The sequence below is a fragment of the Penicillium coprophilum genome, assembly GCF_028826855.1.
Source record: "Penicillium coprophilum strain IBT 35676 chromosome Unknown utg000001l_segment0_segment0, whole genome shotgun sequence".
Taxonomy (NCBI): Eukaryota; Fungi; Ascomycota; class Eurotiomycetes; order Eurotiales; family Aspergillaceae; genus Penicillium; species Penicillium coprophilum.
Window position 1 is genome coordinate 2672011 of NW_026622720.1, and position 18892 is coordinate 2690902.

An 18892-nucleotide genomic window follows, 5' to 3' on the forward strand; every position below is an offset into this window, starting at 1 on the left:
AGTCTTGCAGTTCATCTATCATTATGTCCGACGACGCTCACCAGTGGGAACAGGTAGCAGAGCTCCACGGCGGCAGACCAGTCGCAGATTTGCGGATCACCCCCCAGATATCCTTGAGGTGCCATGTAGGTCAGTTTCTTGGTACTGCCTGGCCGCTGGTCACAGTGGACCAGTGGATCAACGAGAACCACCTTATCTGGACCCTCTGTGCCGCCCTCGCAGCCCACGGCCAAGACAGTTACTGGACACGCTCATTTGAGGACACCCACGGCGCCCAGTGGGATCAGATACAGGCGAGTGTGGAGCAAGCCCAGGGTGCTGACCGATTCCTTCTAGCTATCCCACCCCCTCCTTTGGCGCTGGCTGTGTTCCGAAACAGCAATAGGACTGCGGGTCAGAACCACGTTATCACGGCCACACCTGCTGGTGTTCCTTCCAACGGTGGTCTCCTGGATTTTTTGCGGTATGTGTATCACGGAGGAGTTACCTTGGCTGATGTCTTCATTGTAGCTCTTCATGGCAGGGAGTTTACTGGTCTCGCGGCAATCTCGCCCCCGTACGCTCCCCTGGGGTTGCCAGACCCGAATTCGGATGTGCCAGTATTGGTTCTCCCTCCTGCACATGGAGATGACACCCCTCTCCCCCCTTACCGCGATGCCACTCCACCTCCTCGTTACTCGCCACCTCCTCCTTACAACGACGACTCTTTTGCTCCTCCTGATGGCTCCCAATGATGTGCAGCACTCCTTTTCGGGGTATTTGGACCTTCTGTGACGCCCATCGGATACTAACAGTTACTGTTATCAGGATGTTCTATGAGATTGGTAGGTTGAAGTACTACTTAGAATGTTTTCCTTGGTTATATATTTCCTTTATAGAATGAATACAGTTGATATCTCCATAATTCTTCGTAAGATACTTATAGCCCTGGCCGTGGGATATTAATTACTTGAGTTGAAAGATTAGTTTTCTTTTGCACTCTATCTTGAAGTTCTCTTGTTCTAAAACATTGTAGGTTCCTACGTGTATAAAGAAACGCACGGACTAATTGGGTACAATAGCTTAAGGGCAGCCAGCACAAAGCACAGCCTAACTTTGAGTTTCAAGCTGTAGCTCGTCAAGTCTCTACTACTAAAATCCAATATTTGGGGCAAGACAGCTCATGTCACAAATCATCGAGATCATATGTGTCCTCATATCCAAAAATAGTACAAGGCTGTGTAGACTGATCGACTGGTGGCCTGGTGCTAAATATAGTAGAAGCCAACGATCGCGTGTGGTTGATGAAAGAACCTACAATAAGCATGCACCGACATTTAATTCACGGATTAGGCGTACCAAAGGTCTTTGGATGGCGATGACTTATCATTCGATAATCTGGGGATCGAAGTAGGTTTTCCCAGCTGAATTACAAGAACTTCAATGCAACTGTGCGTCAACATTCAGTCATTGCCTTGATCTTACGTGTATATTTCTCGTGTTGATGTCTCAGTCGAACTTTTGAGTATATTTCCAACAATTGTATGTACATGACTTGCAGTATAAGAGGGTCGTTAACGCCTTCCATATACCTCAGACAACAACAAAGATTCAACTGCAATCCAAAAAAAGCAAAGTATCAATTTGACAGACATTCCAGCAAAATGAAGACCCTCTCGTCCGCTCTCGTCCTGGCGACTGCCACCGTTACCCTCGCTGCACCTAGCCCTAGGGCGCCCGTCCTAGAGCCACTGCAACTTATCAATCTCAATGCAGGCATCTATTATACAACCCCACCAACAACGTGCCTCCTCTCCTTTTCTCTCAAGGATCCAAACACAAACACAGACACCAAATGCTCTGGTTACTGGTATGTTCTCATCTATCTGACAGATTTCCTCGCTATGTCTAGGCTACTCTATATAGCTAAAGCTCAAAGCCATAAATGGTACTAACTCTTATATAGGTCTATTGGCATGGCCGGAAATAAGACCTACGACTGCTCCGATAAGGCATACCAGCTCCACCTCCCAAATGGAATCTATGATATTGAAAAAATCGATCTGGGTGTCTCTCGCGCAGACGGCTCTCAGTCTGGGCGGGCAATTGTGAGTGGTGACTTGTGGAAATGTAAGAAGCAGGAATATCCCATGGAACAGTGCAAGTGGGATGGTATTCTCAGTCTCGATCTGACTTCATCTACTTGATTGAGGGGCTGTGAGATGACACTCAAGCTGGACAGAATGTGTCGATATGCGGGCAAACTATTTGAATTTCTTTTTGTTGATCTAATCTAGTCTAATTAGTACTTGTCTCTCGCCTTGTTGCTTTTAAATCATACTTCGATTTGTTCTCGTTTCTCATCTGAAAGCCTCATGTAGCTGGTATAAGATTCCGCTATACACTAGAGAAATCGGGCTATTTGTAAGAGCCAATTCACCCAGAGCTATTCAGAGCCATACACATACTATGTCTCTATATTGAAGCAAGTCCATCGGAGCTCCAGGGCCAAAATCCCCGCTGACTCATCTTATCCACTTCTTGGCGTGGCACACCTAAAATGGTCTTGGCCTTCGATTCCGTCGATCTCAGTGGTCGCAAGCAAAGTGGATTCTTCTGCCCATCTCCATGGGCTCGCTGATGAAAAAGCTTGATGATTCAGCGGGCATGAACAGCTCTTATCCCGAGCTCCAGTCACAGTTGCCCCTATGATGACCGAAAAGGCTTCTTGACATCTGTAAGGGGTATTGCGATTACTTGATGGATGCTACTGGCCCACGGGGCGGAAAGGGGCGGAGTGCTTGCGATCTATGTCGACACCGGAAGGTAATCATATCCACACTCTCTGTGTGACAGCCCCTAATCCGAGTTCACAGATTCGCTGTGACAGAAACCAGCCAGCCTGCGAGAATTGCCATATTGCAGGTTTGCCATGTACTTTCTCTCAACCTGTATCGCAACATCGGAAAAGTACCCGACAGTAAGACTCCATGTCATTGGCCCCTCTTTATAAAATGTCAAGATGCTTACGGGTACACAGAGAGCTTGCCGACACCAAAGCTCGGGTTCGGGAATTAGAGACGACCCTGCTCGGACTTAAAGAATCCACAAAACAAAGCCACAAACGGCTAGCCATTCCTTCTCCGGGAACTCCGAGTAGAGGCTCTTCTCCGGCATCGCCTGGACCCGTCTCTCAGGCGCCTCTATCTTATTTACCCGATACCCGTGATTTCGATACCGCGTTAGCAGCTTTCCAATGGCACATCTCGTATTGTGGTCTCGGGAGTGCTCTTTCGATTCAAAGGGCAGCTTTTTACTCTCTCATTCAAGAACAAACAGGTTGTACATTTAATCTGGATGACTTCGCTCATGAGGTCACCCAATCTTTCAATTCACAACAGCTCAAGTCGACCAAAAAGGTGGTTGGGATTAAATGGCCGGAGTCTGCTCTGGTCCAACGGTGTCTGGAGTATTTTGATAGGAATGGGCTCTATTCTATATTTCCAATTGTCGATGTTGAGGCCGTGCAAATTCTACTCAATGCAAATGTCTTAGAACGGCCTTCAAATATGACCCGTGCTGCGAATCGGGCTTGTCTAGTTGCTTTTGCGGCAATGATCACCCATATCCACCGCCATGAGCGAGCTTTCGCCGGCGCTGACCCAGATGCTTATCTGCAAGCAGCGCTAACACTCCTTCCTGAAATATTACTGGAGCCCCCTGATATAAGAACCTTGGAAGCGGTGACAATTTTGGTAAGTTCTTCGCGTGGCCAGCCCCTCGCGGTGGATATCATACTTTATATGTCTCAGAAGCTTATATATGGCCCTAGATGCTCTATATTGCCCCTCTTGGTAGACCCCAGGCAGCAGAACTACTCCTCGGCATCGCAGTGCAACTCATCTATAACCTCGGGGCAAACAGGATACAAACCCCCAATGAGATACACAGAACAGACCAGCGGAGCCAACATCTCCGAGCTTTGTTCTGGCATTGCTATGCCGTCGACAAAGAATTCTGTATCCGAAAATCCCAGCCGCCCTTGATAAACGACGCCGACTGCGATCTCGATCTACCTACAACATACGCCCAGGAAACCTCAGCACGTCACTTTTACATGAAGCCCTTGTCATCGAAAGAGCTGCTTTTCCCCTCGGACCTCCGGTTCTCTCTGCTCAAGTCCAAGATCTTCCGGTTACTCTATTCAGTGCACAGTCAGACACTACCGGAAGCGAGACGCCTGCAGCATATCCGTGAACTAGACCAAGAATTGAGCGATCTGAAACTGGGGTATCCCATCGACTGCCGGCCGGAAGCTTTCGCCACTGAGAGCGCACCGGACTATCTGTTCCATGATCTCAGTATCCGCGGTGTGAATATCCATTTGGAATATTACTACTGCCTCGGAAAGATCCATGGAGCGAGTAGCTCCTGCAGGATCCCTTCTCCGCAAAGCTGGTCGCCTCTCCCATCTAGCGCCGAGCTGTGCTTTGAAGCTGCAAGGTCGTCGCTGATCTACATCTGGCGAGTCCGCCAATTTGTCAACGATCATACATTTTGGTAAGAGCTTTGAGATTTTCTTCTACCGATTCATGTACTAATTGGTGTTTATCTCCTATTCCAGGCTTCATGCGCAGTTTCTCCTCACGGCCGTTCTCTCGGTCTTTTGGTATCTCATCACTGTTCCGGCTTCATCTACTTTCACAAGGGATCTGAAGACCTTGGAGGATATCTCTGGGCTCTTGGCTCATCTGAAAAGGCCTACTGATGACGGGCAGACTTTCCCACCATTTTATCTAACACATGCTTTTATTGAGAAATTGATCTCGCTGGCGCAGCATTCACAACCTAGCGTTGTGGGCACATGATAGTTTGCTCAGTCTCTTGAAGATAATTTTGTATGTTGTATATACAACCCATGCTATCACACTCTGTGGCTTGGCGAGGTTTAGATTGGTGTGGGAATCGTCTTGTGTCGAAATGTATAGACCTCATTTCAGGCGCTGAAGCATTGACTTCCAAATTTCGCTAAAGATTATTGGGCTGGCCAATCTAATCTGCATTGACATTAATTGTAACATCCCATATCTATAGATCACTGTGAAGTGCTAGCCCTTCGAGATGTGGCTTTATCTAGACGTTTCCTTTTTATCCGACATTTTTCCACCAATCTTAGTCGTTGAAGTATACATCTGCTCTCCCCTCCCCCTTGCATATTCCCATTCACGTTCCTCTCTTTATCTATCTATCCTCTCTCTCTCTCTCTCTCTCTCTCTCTCTCTTTCTCTCTCTCTCATTCATTCTCTCCAACACTCCCTGACCTTACTTTACCCCTCGGTGACAGGAACCTCCTTAGTCATCATACTACCGAGCAGCTAACATACCCGAAACTGGGAATCTACAAATTATCTCAGTTCGCCTTCTTAGAGCCAAACTTGCTTGACTCGCAACCTACCTTAACACCAACTCTATTGGAATAGCACTATTAGAACCATGAGCCATATGTTACATTATTTCGCTCCTCTCTTCAACAGCCCGGCCGGGCTAGCTCAATCGGTAGAGCGTAAGACTCTTAATCTTAAGGCTGCGGGTTCGACCCCCGCGTTCGGCTATTCCTAAAACCAAACCTGAGATTTCTTTTTTGCTCTCTTCTTTTTTTATTCCTTCAGGAAAAGAATGCATGAATGGATCAATTGACTTTTTGTAAGCTTTGCTATGTCCGTGGACAGATAGAACACGGATATCTCGGTGTCTGCCATGAATTATCGGTGTTAAAGAGTCGTCTCAGAACATTCCAATCTGGCAAGTCTTCTGTTGGTAATTGACGATATATATATCTACACTTGGTGGGCAGATTTACGCATCTCCATATTGAAAAAGAACGTTTCCATTATTTATTGATGCAACTAAAGCCGTTTATTTCCTGTCAACTATGTACAACACGGCCATAACAACAAGAGAATTTAATCGTCAGTCATATCATAAGGTACAAGATACACACAAAAGCCCGAAAGCCCGAAACCCCTTTATATCGGATGGGCGAATGCAGCGCCTCAACTTATATCTAAACATACTTTCACAACTTCGTTCCCTCACGTCCACCATCACTGGGACGCCTAGGCCGGATAGGGCCGAGGGTCTGGCCAGCAGCATGGCTCGGCCCAGCCGCTGATGATTCGTTGTCCGTGGTGTTGGTGCGCACAGGTCCCCGTGTCCCTTGGTGAAGGCGAGGGTTCATGAGCCATTGGACCTGCATGCGGACACTGTTGACTGCCGCATTCGTGTGGGCTATATCTTCCTTGATGCGCAGGCATTCATTCATGATAGCCATGCTGGCGCGAGCATCTAAGTCTGTAATAGCATGTGAAAGTTGGCTCACCTCTTCCCGGAGAGATTCGTGCAGTGAGAGCAGATAGGTTGTGGCATTGGATGAAAATACACTCGCAGCAATATCTGCAGGATCATCTGTGTGGACGTCAACGCGGGCGGAGGGTTGCTGTTCTCGACCAGACTGGGTAGCTTGCCCGCCGCTATTGCTGTTCGCACCTAAGCGTGTGGATTCGACAAGAGTGGACCGAATGTTTGCAAGCCCATCCTCAAATATCTCATTCCGCTGTTGTAGGTGTCGCATGCTTGACTCAAGGCACTTGAGCCGGGTATTTTGAGTTTCAAAATATGGACCCATGGCGACTATGGGGCAGCTTTGCTCATGTACTGCAATGTCTGCCCGGCGGATCTTGACTGAACATGCGTACTTAGACGCTGTGCAGGGAATTGCAACCTCGGGACATAATTCAATGTGCTCCCGCAGCGTCCCTTTAGTGACAACTGTTTCGCAGTCGACACATGTGACTTCAAGAACCGGACAAAGCTCTCTTTCATGCTCCTAGCACAAGCATCTCGGTCAGCATCTATAGAGGGTTAGGAAGTCCAAGAGCGCAACATACCTCGTATTCATGCTCTAGAACATCTTCTTCGCAATGAGAGCACCGCCGCACTCTATGTATACACTTCTGATCCATCCCAATGTCCTTGCTTCTTGTCATCTGATCGCATGAATTATCCGGGCACGGTAAAAGCCGGTACCCACAGTACTTCTCGACATGTGACTGGACATGGCCCCGGGGTATAATCTCTTGACAGCCCTCCGTTATCAGCGGGCATCGCACTCGGATCTCGTCGCACATGTTGATCAGCAGGCGGGGCACGCTAGCCGACACCTCTTGGGTGGGATTTCGGCAAGAGGGACACGGGAACTCATCCGAGTCGGCCGAGCGGAATGTAGTGATAGCCGAACTGAGACAACTCCCGCAGAAGACATGGTCGCATTGTAGACGAACGGGCTCAACGAAGGGACAGTGGCAAATCGGGCACATAAGGTGCGAGTCGTATTCGGAGACGAGGTCAAGGCTGCGGAGGTCGATTAGCTCGTCGTGGTCGCGGCCTTCCTCCATTGCTAAAAAGTCTTGTAAATTCATGTTGCGCGGACTTCAAGCCTATCATAAGGCCCAACAAATAGTGCAAGGTATGGACGGGTTTTTGATCCCTATGTTGTTGCTTGGGAATGCGGAATCAATGCGCGGGTTCCTGCAGCTCTGCGCTAGATACCGTCGACCGGATAGTATGGATCCATGAGAATGACACTCAGAAAACCATCAGTTCAGCGATTGGAAGCAAATGCTTGCAAGATGTAGACATGCTAAGAAGTCCTGAAGAGACGGGGACTGCGGGGGAATCAAGGAGAGGCCAAAGGCGGAAAGCGGCTGATCCGCACTTGTTGCCTCCGCTTATGATTCCTCGTCTTACCATCTCCACCTTCAACCTCATAAACATCTCAACACTTTGATTTTATCTTGCTTGGCTGATCGGAGGTCTTTCTTCGTACTGACCGTCCACGCGCCTACATTTCATATATCGCAACACCCTGACATTTTGATCTCATACACCTCATTATGACGAACCCGGCCCAGCTATTCCTACTCGCCGATCATATTAAATTATCCCTTTTGGAGCGCGAAAGGGCAATTTCACTCGATCTCGAGCCTAATTCCAAAGATGGAGAGATCTCTTGGTCTCTCGAGTCCCTTCGAGAAAGTATAGAGGCTCTCGAAGCCGAACAAATTCGACTAGCCAATTCGCACGACAGTGCAGGCGCCGCCGCACTGAAAGACCAACTCAGCCCCCTCCAAGCCCAATACAAAGATCTTTCAACGCAGTTCTATGGCGCAGATGGCGAGCCATCGGGCAACAATACGACGCAGGCGTCGAAACCAGCCACCCCCGATCTCAAGCAGCCAATCCCGCAACATCCACCTTCCAAATCCGTCCGCTTCATGGACAACTCTGCTGCTGCAGCCGCTGTGCAGGATGAGATTGATGTGGAAGACGAGCGCAATCGCAGCAATCTCTTCCACCCATACCGCGATGAGCCATCGCCACGACCGGATCAGTCGAACATGGACAATCAGCAGATTTACGATCACCACGCTCAAACTATGCGTGACCAGGATGATCAGTTAGATCGACTGGGCGAATCAATTGGTAGACAGCACCAGCTGAGTATTCAGATTGGGGATGAGCTGGACGGCCACGTTCAACTTCTGGATGGAATGGATGGGGATGTCGAGCGCCATCAGAATCGACTGGATGGCGCGAGACGACGGATAGATCGGATTCGTCGTAAGGCGGGAGATAACTGGAGCATGATGACTATCATTGGGTTGATCATCGTTCTGGTCATCTTGATCGCGATCCTGAAATGATACTTCGATACGGGTGGATGATTGATGTTCTTCCGTCGCTATTGCTTGTTACTTCTTCTTTTTGGGTGAGCGGGCGTTTACAACTTTACGCTATACGGGACGATTGACTCTCCCAATGCTTTTTTTTTCAATGGTTTAGGGCGTTCAGGTAGTTGAGTCGTTCTTAGACTCCTGGTTAGATTCTTGATCATACTACATCTGCAAGCTAGCCCTTGATCAAAACATCCCTTACGTATTCAGTGATATGCTTCAGTAAAGTGTGTAGTGTCAATTGTCATTGACGAATGAGATAAAATCGAATGAATCACCCATAACAGACTCCCAACAGCCTCATCCGCAGACTGCCCCAGTATAATACACATAAACGAAGTTCGGGACCAAAGTATTACAAAATGTTAACAGCTTTTACTTCTGGCTCTTAACATGTTTTGTCTTTTGCTGCCACTCCTCGAAACTGACATCTTCATCATCTAACTCGCCGCGATCCGCTTTGACCTGTATCAAGGGGATTAGCTCTCTGATCAAAGACGAACTCCATGGGTCAATGCTTACATCGGCCTCGCTATTACTAGCCAGCTCATACTTCCACTTTGCAGTGCCCTCTTTAATACCCTTGAGGACTTGTTGCTTTTGGGCTTCGTAGTAGGTGGCAAGGTCGTCGCGGTCTGTATATGGTTAGTATGGCCAAGAGAAGTTCGTGCTGGGGATATACTGACTTTGATCGTCCTCCTTGAAGCGCCGGGCTGCTGAAGAGTGGAAAGTGGCAGCTGGCACAGCGAGGTTAGTCCGCATAGCTTGGCGAGAGGCGACACGGATGGAGAGGAATGACATGGTGATATGGTGTGGGTGAGGATGAATATAAATGAGGTAGAGACTTTGAACAGATTTGGAGATATGACGGTGTAGTAGGAAAGTTATTTGAGATCAGGAGGAGATCTCTTCCGGGGCATACGAGCCATTTAAGGGAATGGCCCTTGGTCGATCTGGTGCCGTCACATAGCTGTCCTGATGCTATATGACATCATCGGATTGGTGGGTCCGAGGTTATCTCCCTTGTAGTTTTGACTTGTGAATTGTGAAGATATCCAATTAACATATTGACATCTGGGAGAGAGCCTATGAGGCATTTCAAGCTTTGCATTGATACCCTGGTGTGTCGAGGCAGTTCGAGACGTACGATCTCCCCGCAAAATAGTCATTGGTAGAATTGTGGAGACATTCGAGACTCTTCACTGAAATTGATCTTTCTTCATTTAGGATAATCACAATCACCCGAAGATGCTAGACGATCTAGCCGTACATATATATGTACAATGTATCAATCGTATGGAAGCTCGGGAGGGATGAAAAGATCCTTGAGGCCTCCCCGGCTCTCTTCGCTATAGTCATCCTGGACCTTCTGACACCTCTTCAGACCCCAATCGGTGACACCAACCATATAGCAACTCTCGATGAAAACAATACTTCCAGTCCCAACTTGAACCGGAATGGGTTCTTGGTTGTTAACCTTGTCAAATGCTTCCGAGTCTGGTCCATGGCTGCTCATCCAGTTATCGAGACTTGCCCCAGCAGCTTGGAACCCACCCGAGCCGGACCCGTTTGCAATATAAGACCCCTCAATAAGACCCCTGAACTCGCTCATACGGTTTCGGTGGTATGATGGTGGTCGGAAAGTGTCCTCGCCGAATAACCACCGGGGAGGAAAGATAACAAAGTCGGCAATGGCTGTGCCAGGGTGAGTATTTGAGTTGGCTGTAAGAATGTGTATCATGGAGATTTTGATCCATATTTCTCTGTTCGGTAATATTTTGAAATAGTTCACTACATTCTACCCTTATGGCCGACTAGCCTTTCACTTGCTGCATATCTAGATTTACTGGGAAACAGTTCGATGAGAAAAGAGTCAACAATCTATATTTCAGTATTCCGAGGCACTCTATGAAACAAACCTGATTTGACTGAAGACGAAAGAAGTGGCTAAATCACCCGAAAAGGAAAAGGAAAACTCACAGCTCTGTAGATCGTAGACGGTCAACGAAATCGATTTGTATGCACGCCGAGGGCGTTCACACAGGCCGAAAGCCTGTTCAATGCTTAATGTTCCTACATCTCCATAGGTGTATCTAGGTAATCTTTATGTTCGATATCAAATCGAATCTGCATGACAGTCTTCCTCCAGACAACGATTCTGGTGATACGACGAGTACCTCTAGGAAATGCCGACAAAACGATAGCAGCAACTCCTTTCCCAAGCTCTGTGCCTAGAATAGCCTGATATTCAGGGGTATCATACGCCCAGGCCACTTGATTCAAGGATTCTGGAGAGTCCCGAAATCCTGGGGTATTAGGTGGCTGCATTCTAGCCCAAATTGTCTCTATAAAGACCCTGGTGTCCTCGTTAATAACGTTCTCGAGGTAGATGTGTCTCAAGGTATTCTGGTCAAAGTGAACATTGTACTGTGCGTGGGCGACTTCACTCCAATGAGGCCCATCGTATCTTCGTACATTCCTTAGAATGATAACTCCCATTGCAGTTGTGATCTGATGAAAGTTAGTCCCAGTGCCTCTTATAGGGTGCCAAACGACCGACTCTTTTATGATCTTGACGTCGTGGTAGTCTTGTTCACCAGTAGGAAGGCCACAATTCCTGAGGTCACCTTGAAGCACGGGGGGCACAGGTCCCCAGCGGTTGAATTTTGTCGTCCATCTTTGTGTCCTGTTTTTATTATGCGTCAAATCTTGAAATTCGAAATCTAATGGCTTGACTGTGCAATTAGGCTCGTTTGCATCATCGATCCATCTTTGTCGCAACTCTCCCCACCTTTGGCGGTTACCATATTGATAAAGGTCGGATGGATGGTCACTCTCAGCGGGTGGGACTGCGGGATGCCCGGCAGGAACAGCAGGATGGACTATGTTTACTAGCTCTATAGGGGCATTGCCATCCGGGGCGGTAGAGCTGGTCGATTGGCGGTGGCGGCGGAAGCAGAGGCCGAAGCAATTCCAAGTGCAACAACCAGGCATATTTGTAAATCTATTGGATCGGGATGTATGAAACTAGAGTATTGGATATTGAGTACTGAGTGGAATATTGACGGTGAATGATGAACTTGTACTTGTACTTGTCTATATACCGGGAGATATTTCGAGGATTATATAGCTGCACACTGAATGGTTAGTACGCTCGACCGTGAGTATCGCTTTCAAGTATACACAAAGAAAACAAGAAAAGAACGGTGTGCACAAAGAGTCGATACAAATATCAGCACTCAGACAAGGCTGACAATGAAAGAGAGAACTTAGGCCATGATCTCAGATGGACTCTAAGAAGCAGACAAAGAAGTTAAATTCGAAGACAATAAGAACGAGCACAAGTGGGACGAGAATACCGATCACAAAGAAAGTTGTTGACAAGGAGAACATTGTAAACAGTGTGAACCAACAGAAGAGTGTAGACGACAAGGAAGTCAACTGCAAATGCTAAAAGCCAATTGGTGTAGAAGTTTGAGGTTGGAACATTTGAGGTTAGAGATATAGAGACCATGATTTCGGTATGCACTCTGCTCCAATCAACCAGTCCTGAATTTAGGGCATTGGCATTGTCGCTGGGATGTCGACTTTAGTTGCGAACATATATTCGTTCCAAGCCAATGGTATCTGCGGTTGTTGCCTAGGACGTTGGATGTTTCTTATGCATTTGTCCCTACATATATATATCCCCCTTTACGTTGTTGTCTAGTCTTGATCCAATCTTTGAGACGTCATGCTGAAAGATGTCTAATGACAGGGTAAGGAGTACTCTCCGATTGAAAACGTTCAGAATCATAACATACTGTGCTCTAGTATAACGAACATGCAAGTCAAGCCTGATACTATGTACTAGAATTTGACCCGTTCTACCCCTGAGCTTGATTTGAAGTGACAGCTATTTCTCCGAGGCTTCCCCTGTCTCCATAATCAAAAAGAAAAGGGGAAATGATGCTGCCAATCATTGTCAATCAACTGCACATATGCATTAGCGTAGCTTGTAACACTTATTCTTGGCGTAAGACCTGATTCCTCGAACCTCTAAAATGCTACAGAGTGGAATTACCCTATTTATTTAGATTTGTGCCGATTGATCGACCTTATATATATCTCCCCGATCACCTTGATAATACTTGCTCACACCTCATTCTACCAATTGCTCCGGAATCTACTGCACCTTGAACGGCCGAAGTGGCATTTCCCCCATCTCATTCGTGGATTAATACAAAAGCCGCTTGAAACAAGTCCTATCAGGTATGAAAAGAACTCATAAGCACCGTAAAACGATGAGAAGCTGTTAAAATAACTTTTTAAGCAGCCCAAGATGAAAACCATCCTCCTAAGCGTGCTCTTACCGACATTAGCCAACGCAGCGACAACAAGCGGTAAATTCACTGCGCTAAGCTTCAACGTCGCAGGTCTGCCATCAATCTTCCAATCGAACGATGTCAATGGCACAAAACCTGAAAATGCCAAGCAGCTCGGCACCTACTTCTCTCAGTATGGCTACGATATCATCAATATGCAGGAGGTCGAACTGAGCCCAATCTTCCTCATATGTCAATTCATCTAACAACGCTATAGGATTTCAATTATCATGCCTACATCTATGAAACAGACAAGCATGCCTACCGGACCGCTACCTCCGGCGGCGCAGCCATCGGAAGTGGCCTGAACACCATCTCCAACCACGACTGGGTAGATTTCACTCGCGTGAAATGGAACACGTGCTCCGATGCATCTGGCGCAGACTGTTTGACCCCGAAGGGCCTCACATTTATGCGCTGGAATCCAGCCGATGGAGTCTATGTCGACTTCTACAACATCCATGCCGACGCGGGGTGAGTAAATGCTATTCATACATTGTAGTCGATCTAAAGACTGACTCCCACCAAGAACCGAGGCAAAAGATGAGACTGCCAGGAATTCCAACTTGCAGCAAGTCGCAGATTACATTGACACCTGGTCAACTGGTAACGCTGTTGTAGTCATGGGCGATACGAACAGTCGATACACGCGCGCCGATGACACAGGAATCCGGGTCTTCAAGTCCCAGAATAATCTAGCTGACTCTTGGGTTGAGCTTGAGAAAGATGGCGTTTATCCCACAGCTGGGGCAGATGCCCTGCTATGCGACAACCCGTCTGCTGTTCAGACCTGCGAGACGGTTGATAAAGTGTTGTACCGGGGTTCTGATGTTCTGACGCTCAAGGCAGACAGCTTCGTCTATGACGGTGGGAAGTTCACAAACACTGACCCCAAGTATCTGGGCCAGATTCTTTCCGATCATAACCCGATTCTTGTGAACTTTACCTGGTCGCTTTCGTCGTCGCTGCGACAAAGCCAGTTCTCGGGTGGTCCGCATGGGAAGTGGTTTAATGATCTGCCAAGTATTCCTTCGTCGCCTGCTGTTTCTGTGATTACTTTCTCTGGTGCGAAGAGGCTGGATGCTGTTGCTTTGACATTGAAGGATGGCACATCGTTTAGCCACGGAGGAACTGGTGGCACTAAGGTCTCTCTTACCCTGGACTCTGGGGAGTATTGGACGGAGACCAAGCTCTGTACTGGGCAGTACAAAAGCCATACTCGCAACTTCTATATCAAGGCTACTACTAGTGCTGGTAGGATCTTAGAGGCAGGTACCTCGACTGATAATTGTCAGACTTTTACTGCCCCCGATGGCTTTGCGGTTGTGGGTTTCATGGGACAAGCCGCGGACGAGGTTGATCAATTGGCTTTGATATATGCGGCCTATTAATAGCGAAGGAAAGAAATTACTTGAAATGTGAATTTAAATTTGTGCTGAATATGCACCTGTTCATTTGCCATTCTGGCCAACCGTATCAAGTCATGGTCTATGCTATGTGTGCCCCAAACGCCGAGGTATTCCGAAAAAAAGTTACCCATATGCACCGCGCTGTGTAAAAAGATTTAGAGGGACAGAGCACTTCAGTCAGTGCTATCCTCTGGGAGAACATCGTCTGGGTCCTCGCCAACCGCTTGTCCCACCGAGCGCACAACTCTCTTGATCGCCTTGGACGCGGGACTGTCCGGGAAGTTATCCACAAAGCTTTCGCCAAAGTCGCACGCCATGCCAACGCGGGGATCCAGAGGTACAGAACCTAGGAAAGGAATGCCCATTTTCTTCGCCAGCCGGCGACCCCCGCCAGTTGTCACTCGAAATATTTGCGACTCATGGGTGCAATTAGGACAGACAAATCCAGACATGTTCTCTACCAAGCCCAACACCTTAATCCCAGCCTTGCGGCAGAAGTCGACCTCCTTGCGAACATCCAGCAATGAGACCTCCTGCGGGGTAGTCACGACAACAGCACCGTCCACGCCAGACTCCTTCAGCAAAGAGTTGACGGACAGGTGCTCATCAGAGGTTCCGGGAGGCGTATCGACAATCAGGTAATCCAGCTGGCCCCAGTCAACGTCCTTGAGGAATTGCTTGATCAGTCCGTTCTTCTTGGGCCCGCGCCAGATCACCGCATCGTCACGATTGGGCAGCATGAACTGCACGCTCATCGCACCCAGGTTATCTGTCACCCAGACGGGACTCCACCCGGCGTTGCTAATGTGGATAGTCTCTGACTCCACGCCCATCATCTTGGGGATCGACGGCCCGCAGATATCTGTGTCCATGATGCCGACGGTGGAGTCTGGGTTGGTGGCGAAGGCGTGCGCGAGGAGCGTTGAGAACGTAGATTTGCCGACTCCTCCCTTTCCGGAGAGGACTAGGATTTTGTGTCGTATCTGGGAGAGTCGTTCGGTGATGATTGGGATGTCAGGATCGGGGCCTTTGGGCGCGGTGGCGCAGATCTGCTGGTTTGGGCAACCGGCACAGGCATCGCCTTGACCAGCTTGCTCGGATTCAGGGCCTGGGCAGTGTTCTGTGGAGAGTTAGTGTGTGTATTGTGTCAATGGTTCTGCGCACGCATACCTGGTTCAGGTGCCACAAGGCTGGGCGTCACCTTGGACGAGACTGCTAGAGACTCCTCGGCGGGCTCCTCCACATAAGGCGCCATTCTGAATTGCTACTCTGTATGGCAATGGAAACGAGAGCAAATGGAAAATAAGTAGTCAAATGTTATGTAGTCGCAAGAAACAGAGAAATTCAAAGTCCGGTGGCGGATTGATGCTTGATAAGCGGGGATGACTAAAAACCCGCCGCGATTGGCGGGGCAAGACATATCTGCGGTGTCGGAGCCCTTGCAGGTGCAAGTGTAGGAAAGTCCCGAGTGCAATGTTTCATTTGACGTGATCACTGCTAGAATTCTGAACTATTGGAGAACAGAAGGGTATTTCATATAGTTGTTAAAAAAACTAACTAGAGCCTAAGGCATGTTTGGAGAACCCGGCCTCCAAACAAGTATGGGTAAGGCATATCTAACTATTTCTTATGTCCATTTGCCAAACCAACCAGATCTCCATATTTTAGTGTATTTGTCGTTGCGGTGTACTGATTGACTTCCGGCGAAACAGTCAAGATAATGGCGGAATGAGTATCGGTTGATGTCTCGAAATGCTCCCGTAGCACCATAGTCAATGGAGAGGAACGGTATGGGATACGAGGTTTCTTGCTCGATCGGGCTCGGATCACTTCTTTCAATGCGAGAAGGTCAGTATTTATCTGTCTCCCTTCTTGCTTCTCTTGGGGTGTTTGTTTGAGCGCAGACGCAGTCGTGCTGGAAAGGAACTCAGCGCCAGCCAAATCTACAAACACAAGCTTGCCACCAAGACATCGATGTGCCCGAGCGGTATTCGCAAATACTTCAGACTCATGCTCCTCTGCCGCTTTCACGCGACATTCAAACTCGGCTTTCTTTGCTTCTGCAGCATCGACGCGCGCTTGGTCCACTTGATAATCAGGATTTGGAACGAATTTCCCCTCTTCGGTCTGGACAATTGCACGACATTGTTCCTCAATATAAACATCCGTTGCATGCTTCCCCACAGGAACAAGCTCGGATTGCCGCTCAACAACCTGATCACGCGCATTCAGGAGCTCCTTGGTGATGATTTCCAGTTCGATCACGGCATGCGTGCGCGAGCTTTGATCATGCATTGTCGATGTCGCAGTTTGGCGGTGCTTCAAGCCTTGTTGTAGCTCCCGGTGTAGCTCTTGGAAGCTCCAACATGCCTTTGTAGCAATTGGTCGGACTCTCACTTTTCCATTTTCTAACATTTCTGTTTCGCCACGGATGTAGACCCGGCCATCGGATCCCTCGCGAACAAAACACTCGTTCCGCTCATTGAGGAGATCAAAAGCAATATTCTTTCGCAACTCGAACACACGGAGCCCAATGCCGAACTGATGTTTGCTATCCCCCACATTGATGTCTTCTAACGCAGCGCTCAGTTGATGAGCAGCAGCTAAACAAAGCCCAAATTCATCCGCATGCTCAAAGTTATAGCCAATCATGGTATGAGATTTTCCGCTTCCTGAGTGGCCGTATGCAAAGAAATTGCAAGACTTGCCCTCCAGGACTTGTGGGATGATTGGTGCAACGACGCGATTGAATACCAAGTGATTATTGTCATCATATTCAATGATCCCATCAAACGAGAATCCACTCTTCCAGGATTTTTCTCGGGTGGAAAGTACTTTAGTTTGTAAAGGTGAAGTAACAGAGATGCATGATTGTGGATTGCTGTGATGCTGGCCATATTGCCGCTGGATTTCTCCTGTTTCGGCGTCACTCTGGTTGAGAGGTCGCCATCTCACCCATACTTTGAATACATTCATCTTCCTTACAGGCGAGTGATTTGGCGTCTAAAGGAGAGAAAAGACAGGAACCAGGCTCCAGGACTGTCGCGCAGTTTGCTTATGTAACGAGGCAGCAAGCCCCGGGGCCGGGCGAGGCATCAACACGACCAGTACGCTACCATATTGACCGAGGGTTAAAGCCTCTGCTTTTATCAGACATGAGGTTCAAATAATGAATTTGACATAGACTTCAGAAAGCCGAAATAAATGTTCAAATCCCGAAGGACACTAGAGTACTCTGTACTCTATACCACTAATGTGCCCATTCGGGTTCTACCTACATTTTAGGTATGCAAGTCCTACCCGTGAACATGTATTCACTCGACAATAATAATTAATAGCTCCACCGAGTTGAAATAATCCCGGGCCCTGTCAGCACTTAACCAGGGGAGGGACCAGAGTCTTGATGTAGCGCCTCCACTGGAGGATGGACGTGGCCCAGTGAAACAGACCAAAAGCCTGCATCCAACATGCTAGGATAACAAGCGGGGTTCCTGGGCTGCAGCTTCGATTGGATAACCCCTGCTGCATACCGCGTAATAAATCCAGCCCAGTGAGGTAGACAGAACGTACACGATGATGAGTATCCAATCTCAATATTCAGATATCCATTGTAACGAGGAATTTCCATTCTGGCTTTGATAAACAACCAGGGATTGAAAGTCGATGATGTCAAATACTCCATTGGCCATGGGTCACGCCCGTGGACCATGCGGACACGATCATAATGCATTTTATATATGGGGCTCGAGCCCAAGAGGAAATGCGCACCATGCAGGCGGTAAGTGTACACGGTGCCTCGCACAACTTCATACTCCGTACTGGCCGCACTTGCCGCCCTGCACGACCCCGCTGTTGATCAGTGTTGATCGGGTGTATATTATCCATGGACAAGATGTCTTAGGAAGAGACAGGAGACATGGGTGTCCCAAAGCCTATTCTCAATACGATTAGAGAGAGATTTCCCAACAACAATTCGTAGCGAAGCGGACTAAGGCGACTTAGCCGTCTTGGGTTGATCAATGGGCCCCATTTCTTTCTCCTTCCGCTCCATTCGGAGGACCCCCTCTTGATAGACCTCGAGTCTCAACGGTTCCACTCTCGGTCGGGACTGATATAAATAATAATTGGTCTCCTCGGTAAATTCTTCTCTTTGTCTTTCAAAAGGAGACAGATCTCCAATTGTTAGGAACAAAAAAAAAAAGCCCTAAGACACAAAGGGGAACAAATCACCAAACAGCCCTGGAGCACCTCGTGTCCACTCCATTTTGAGCCCACTGACTAAGCATAGTTCCGCTTTTTTGATTATCACATGCTTCTGTCGTCACATTCTCTCTCAACAGTTTTTGCT

The 18892-nt window shown here is 48.1% G+C and overlaps 11 protein-coding genes across 11 annotated transcripts; 5 read left to right on the forward strand and 6 right to left on the reverse strand.

Moving 5' to 3' along the window:
* Nucleotides 1–23: 23 nt before the first annotated feature.
* N7500_001023 (uncharacterized protein) lies at nt 24–734 on the forward strand (the record flags this gene model as incomplete). The annotated part of the gene is made up of 1 exon (XM_056672169.1): nt 24–734. The coding sequence occupies one exon, from the start codon at nt 24–26 to the stop codon at nt 732–734; it is 711 nt and encodes a 236-aa protein (XP_056537742.1).
* A 909-nt stretch (nt 735–1643) lies between these two features.
* N7500_001024 (uncharacterized protein) lies at nt 1644–2186 on the forward strand (the record flags this gene model as incomplete). Its single annotated transcript, XM_056672170.1, has 2 exons — nt 1644–1849; nt 1946–2186. 2 exons carry the CDS (start codon nt 1644–1646, stop codon nt 2184–2186), a joined length of 447 nt encoding a protein of 148 aa, XP_056537743.1.
* Nucleotides 2187–2993: 807 nt separating this feature from the next.
* Nucleotides 2994–4847, forward strand: N7500_001025 (fungal specific transcription factor domain-containing protein; the record flags this gene model as incomplete). The annotated part of the gene is made up of 3 exons (XM_056672171.1): nt 2994–3734; nt 3812–4539; nt 4604–4847. The coding sequence occupies 3 exons, from the start codon at nt 2994–2996 to the stop codon at nt 4845–4847; spliced, it is 1713 nt and encodes a 570-aa protein (XP_056537744.1).
* A 1208-nt stretch (nt 4848–6055) lies between these two features.
* Nucleotides 6056–7457, reverse strand: N7500_001026 (uncharacterized protein; the record flags this gene model as incomplete). Its single annotated transcript, XM_056672172.1, has 2 exons — nt 6056–6865; nt 6927–7457. The coding sequence occupies 2 exons, from the start codon at nt 7455–7457 to the stop codon at nt 6056–6058; spliced, it is 1341 nt and encodes a 446-aa protein (XP_056537745.1).
* Nucleotides 7458–7931: 474 nt separating this feature from the next.
* On the forward strand, nt 7932–8741 carry N7500_001027 (syntaxin family protein; the record flags this gene model as incomplete). Its single annotated transcript, XM_056672173.1, has 1 exon — nt 7932–8741. The coding sequence occupies one exon, from the start codon at nt 7932–7934 to the stop codon at nt 8739–8741; it is 810 nt and encodes a 269-aa protein (XP_056537746.1).
* A 405-nt stretch (nt 8742–9146) lies between these two features.
* N7500_001028 (uncharacterized protein) lies at nt 9147–9572 on the reverse strand (the record flags this gene model as incomplete). The annotated part of the gene is made up of 3 exons (XM_056672174.1): nt 9147–9236; nt 9294–9406; nt 9458–9572. 3 exons carry the CDS (start codon nt 9570–9572, stop codon nt 9147–9149), a joined length of 318 nt encoding a protein of 105 aa, XP_056537747.1.
* A 487-nt stretch (nt 9573–10059) lies between these two features.
* Nucleotides 10060–10512, reverse strand: N7500_001029 (uncharacterized protein; the record flags this gene model as incomplete). The annotated part of the gene is made up of 1 exon (XM_056672175.1): nt 10060–10512. One exon carries the CDS (start codon nt 10510–10512, stop codon nt 10060–10062), a length of 453 nt encoding a protein of 150 aa, XP_056537748.1.
* Nucleotides 10513–10844: 332 nt separating this feature from the next.
* N7500_001030 (uncharacterized protein) lies at nt 10845–11765 on the reverse strand (the record flags this gene model as incomplete). The annotated part of the gene is made up of 1 exon (XM_056672176.1): nt 10845–11765. One exon carries the CDS (start codon nt 11763–11765, stop codon nt 10845–10847), a length of 921 nt encoding a protein of 306 aa, XP_056537749.1.
* A 1327-nt stretch (nt 11766–13092) lies between these two features.
* N7500_001031 (endonuclease/exonuclease/phosphatase family protein) lies at nt 13093–14526 on the forward strand (the record flags this gene model as incomplete). Its single annotated transcript, XM_056672177.1, has 3 exons — nt 13093–13299; nt 13353–13609; nt 13665–14526. The coding sequence occupies 3 exons, from the start codon at nt 13093–13095 to the stop codon at nt 14524–14526; spliced, it is 1326 nt and encodes a 441-aa protein (XP_056537750.1).
* Nucleotides 14527–14717: 191 nt separating this feature from the next.
* On the reverse strand, nt 14718–15799 carry nbp35 (Fe-S cluster-binding ATPase; the record flags this gene model as incomplete). The annotated part of the gene is made up of 2 exons (XM_056672178.1): nt 14718–15664; nt 15715–15799. 2 exons carry the CDS (start codon nt 15797–15799, stop codon nt 14718–14720), a joined length of 1032 nt encoding a protein of 343 aa, XP_056537751.1.
* A 365-nt stretch (nt 15800–16164) lies between these two features.
* N7500_001033 (kinesin family protein) lies at nt 16165–17520 on the reverse strand (the record flags this gene model as incomplete). Its single annotated transcript, XM_056672179.1, has 1 exon — nt 16165–17520. The coding sequence occupies one exon, from the start codon at nt 17518–17520 to the stop codon at nt 16165–16167; it is 1356 nt and encodes a 451-aa protein (XP_056537752.1).
* Nucleotides 17521–18892: the final 1372 nt, after the last annotated feature.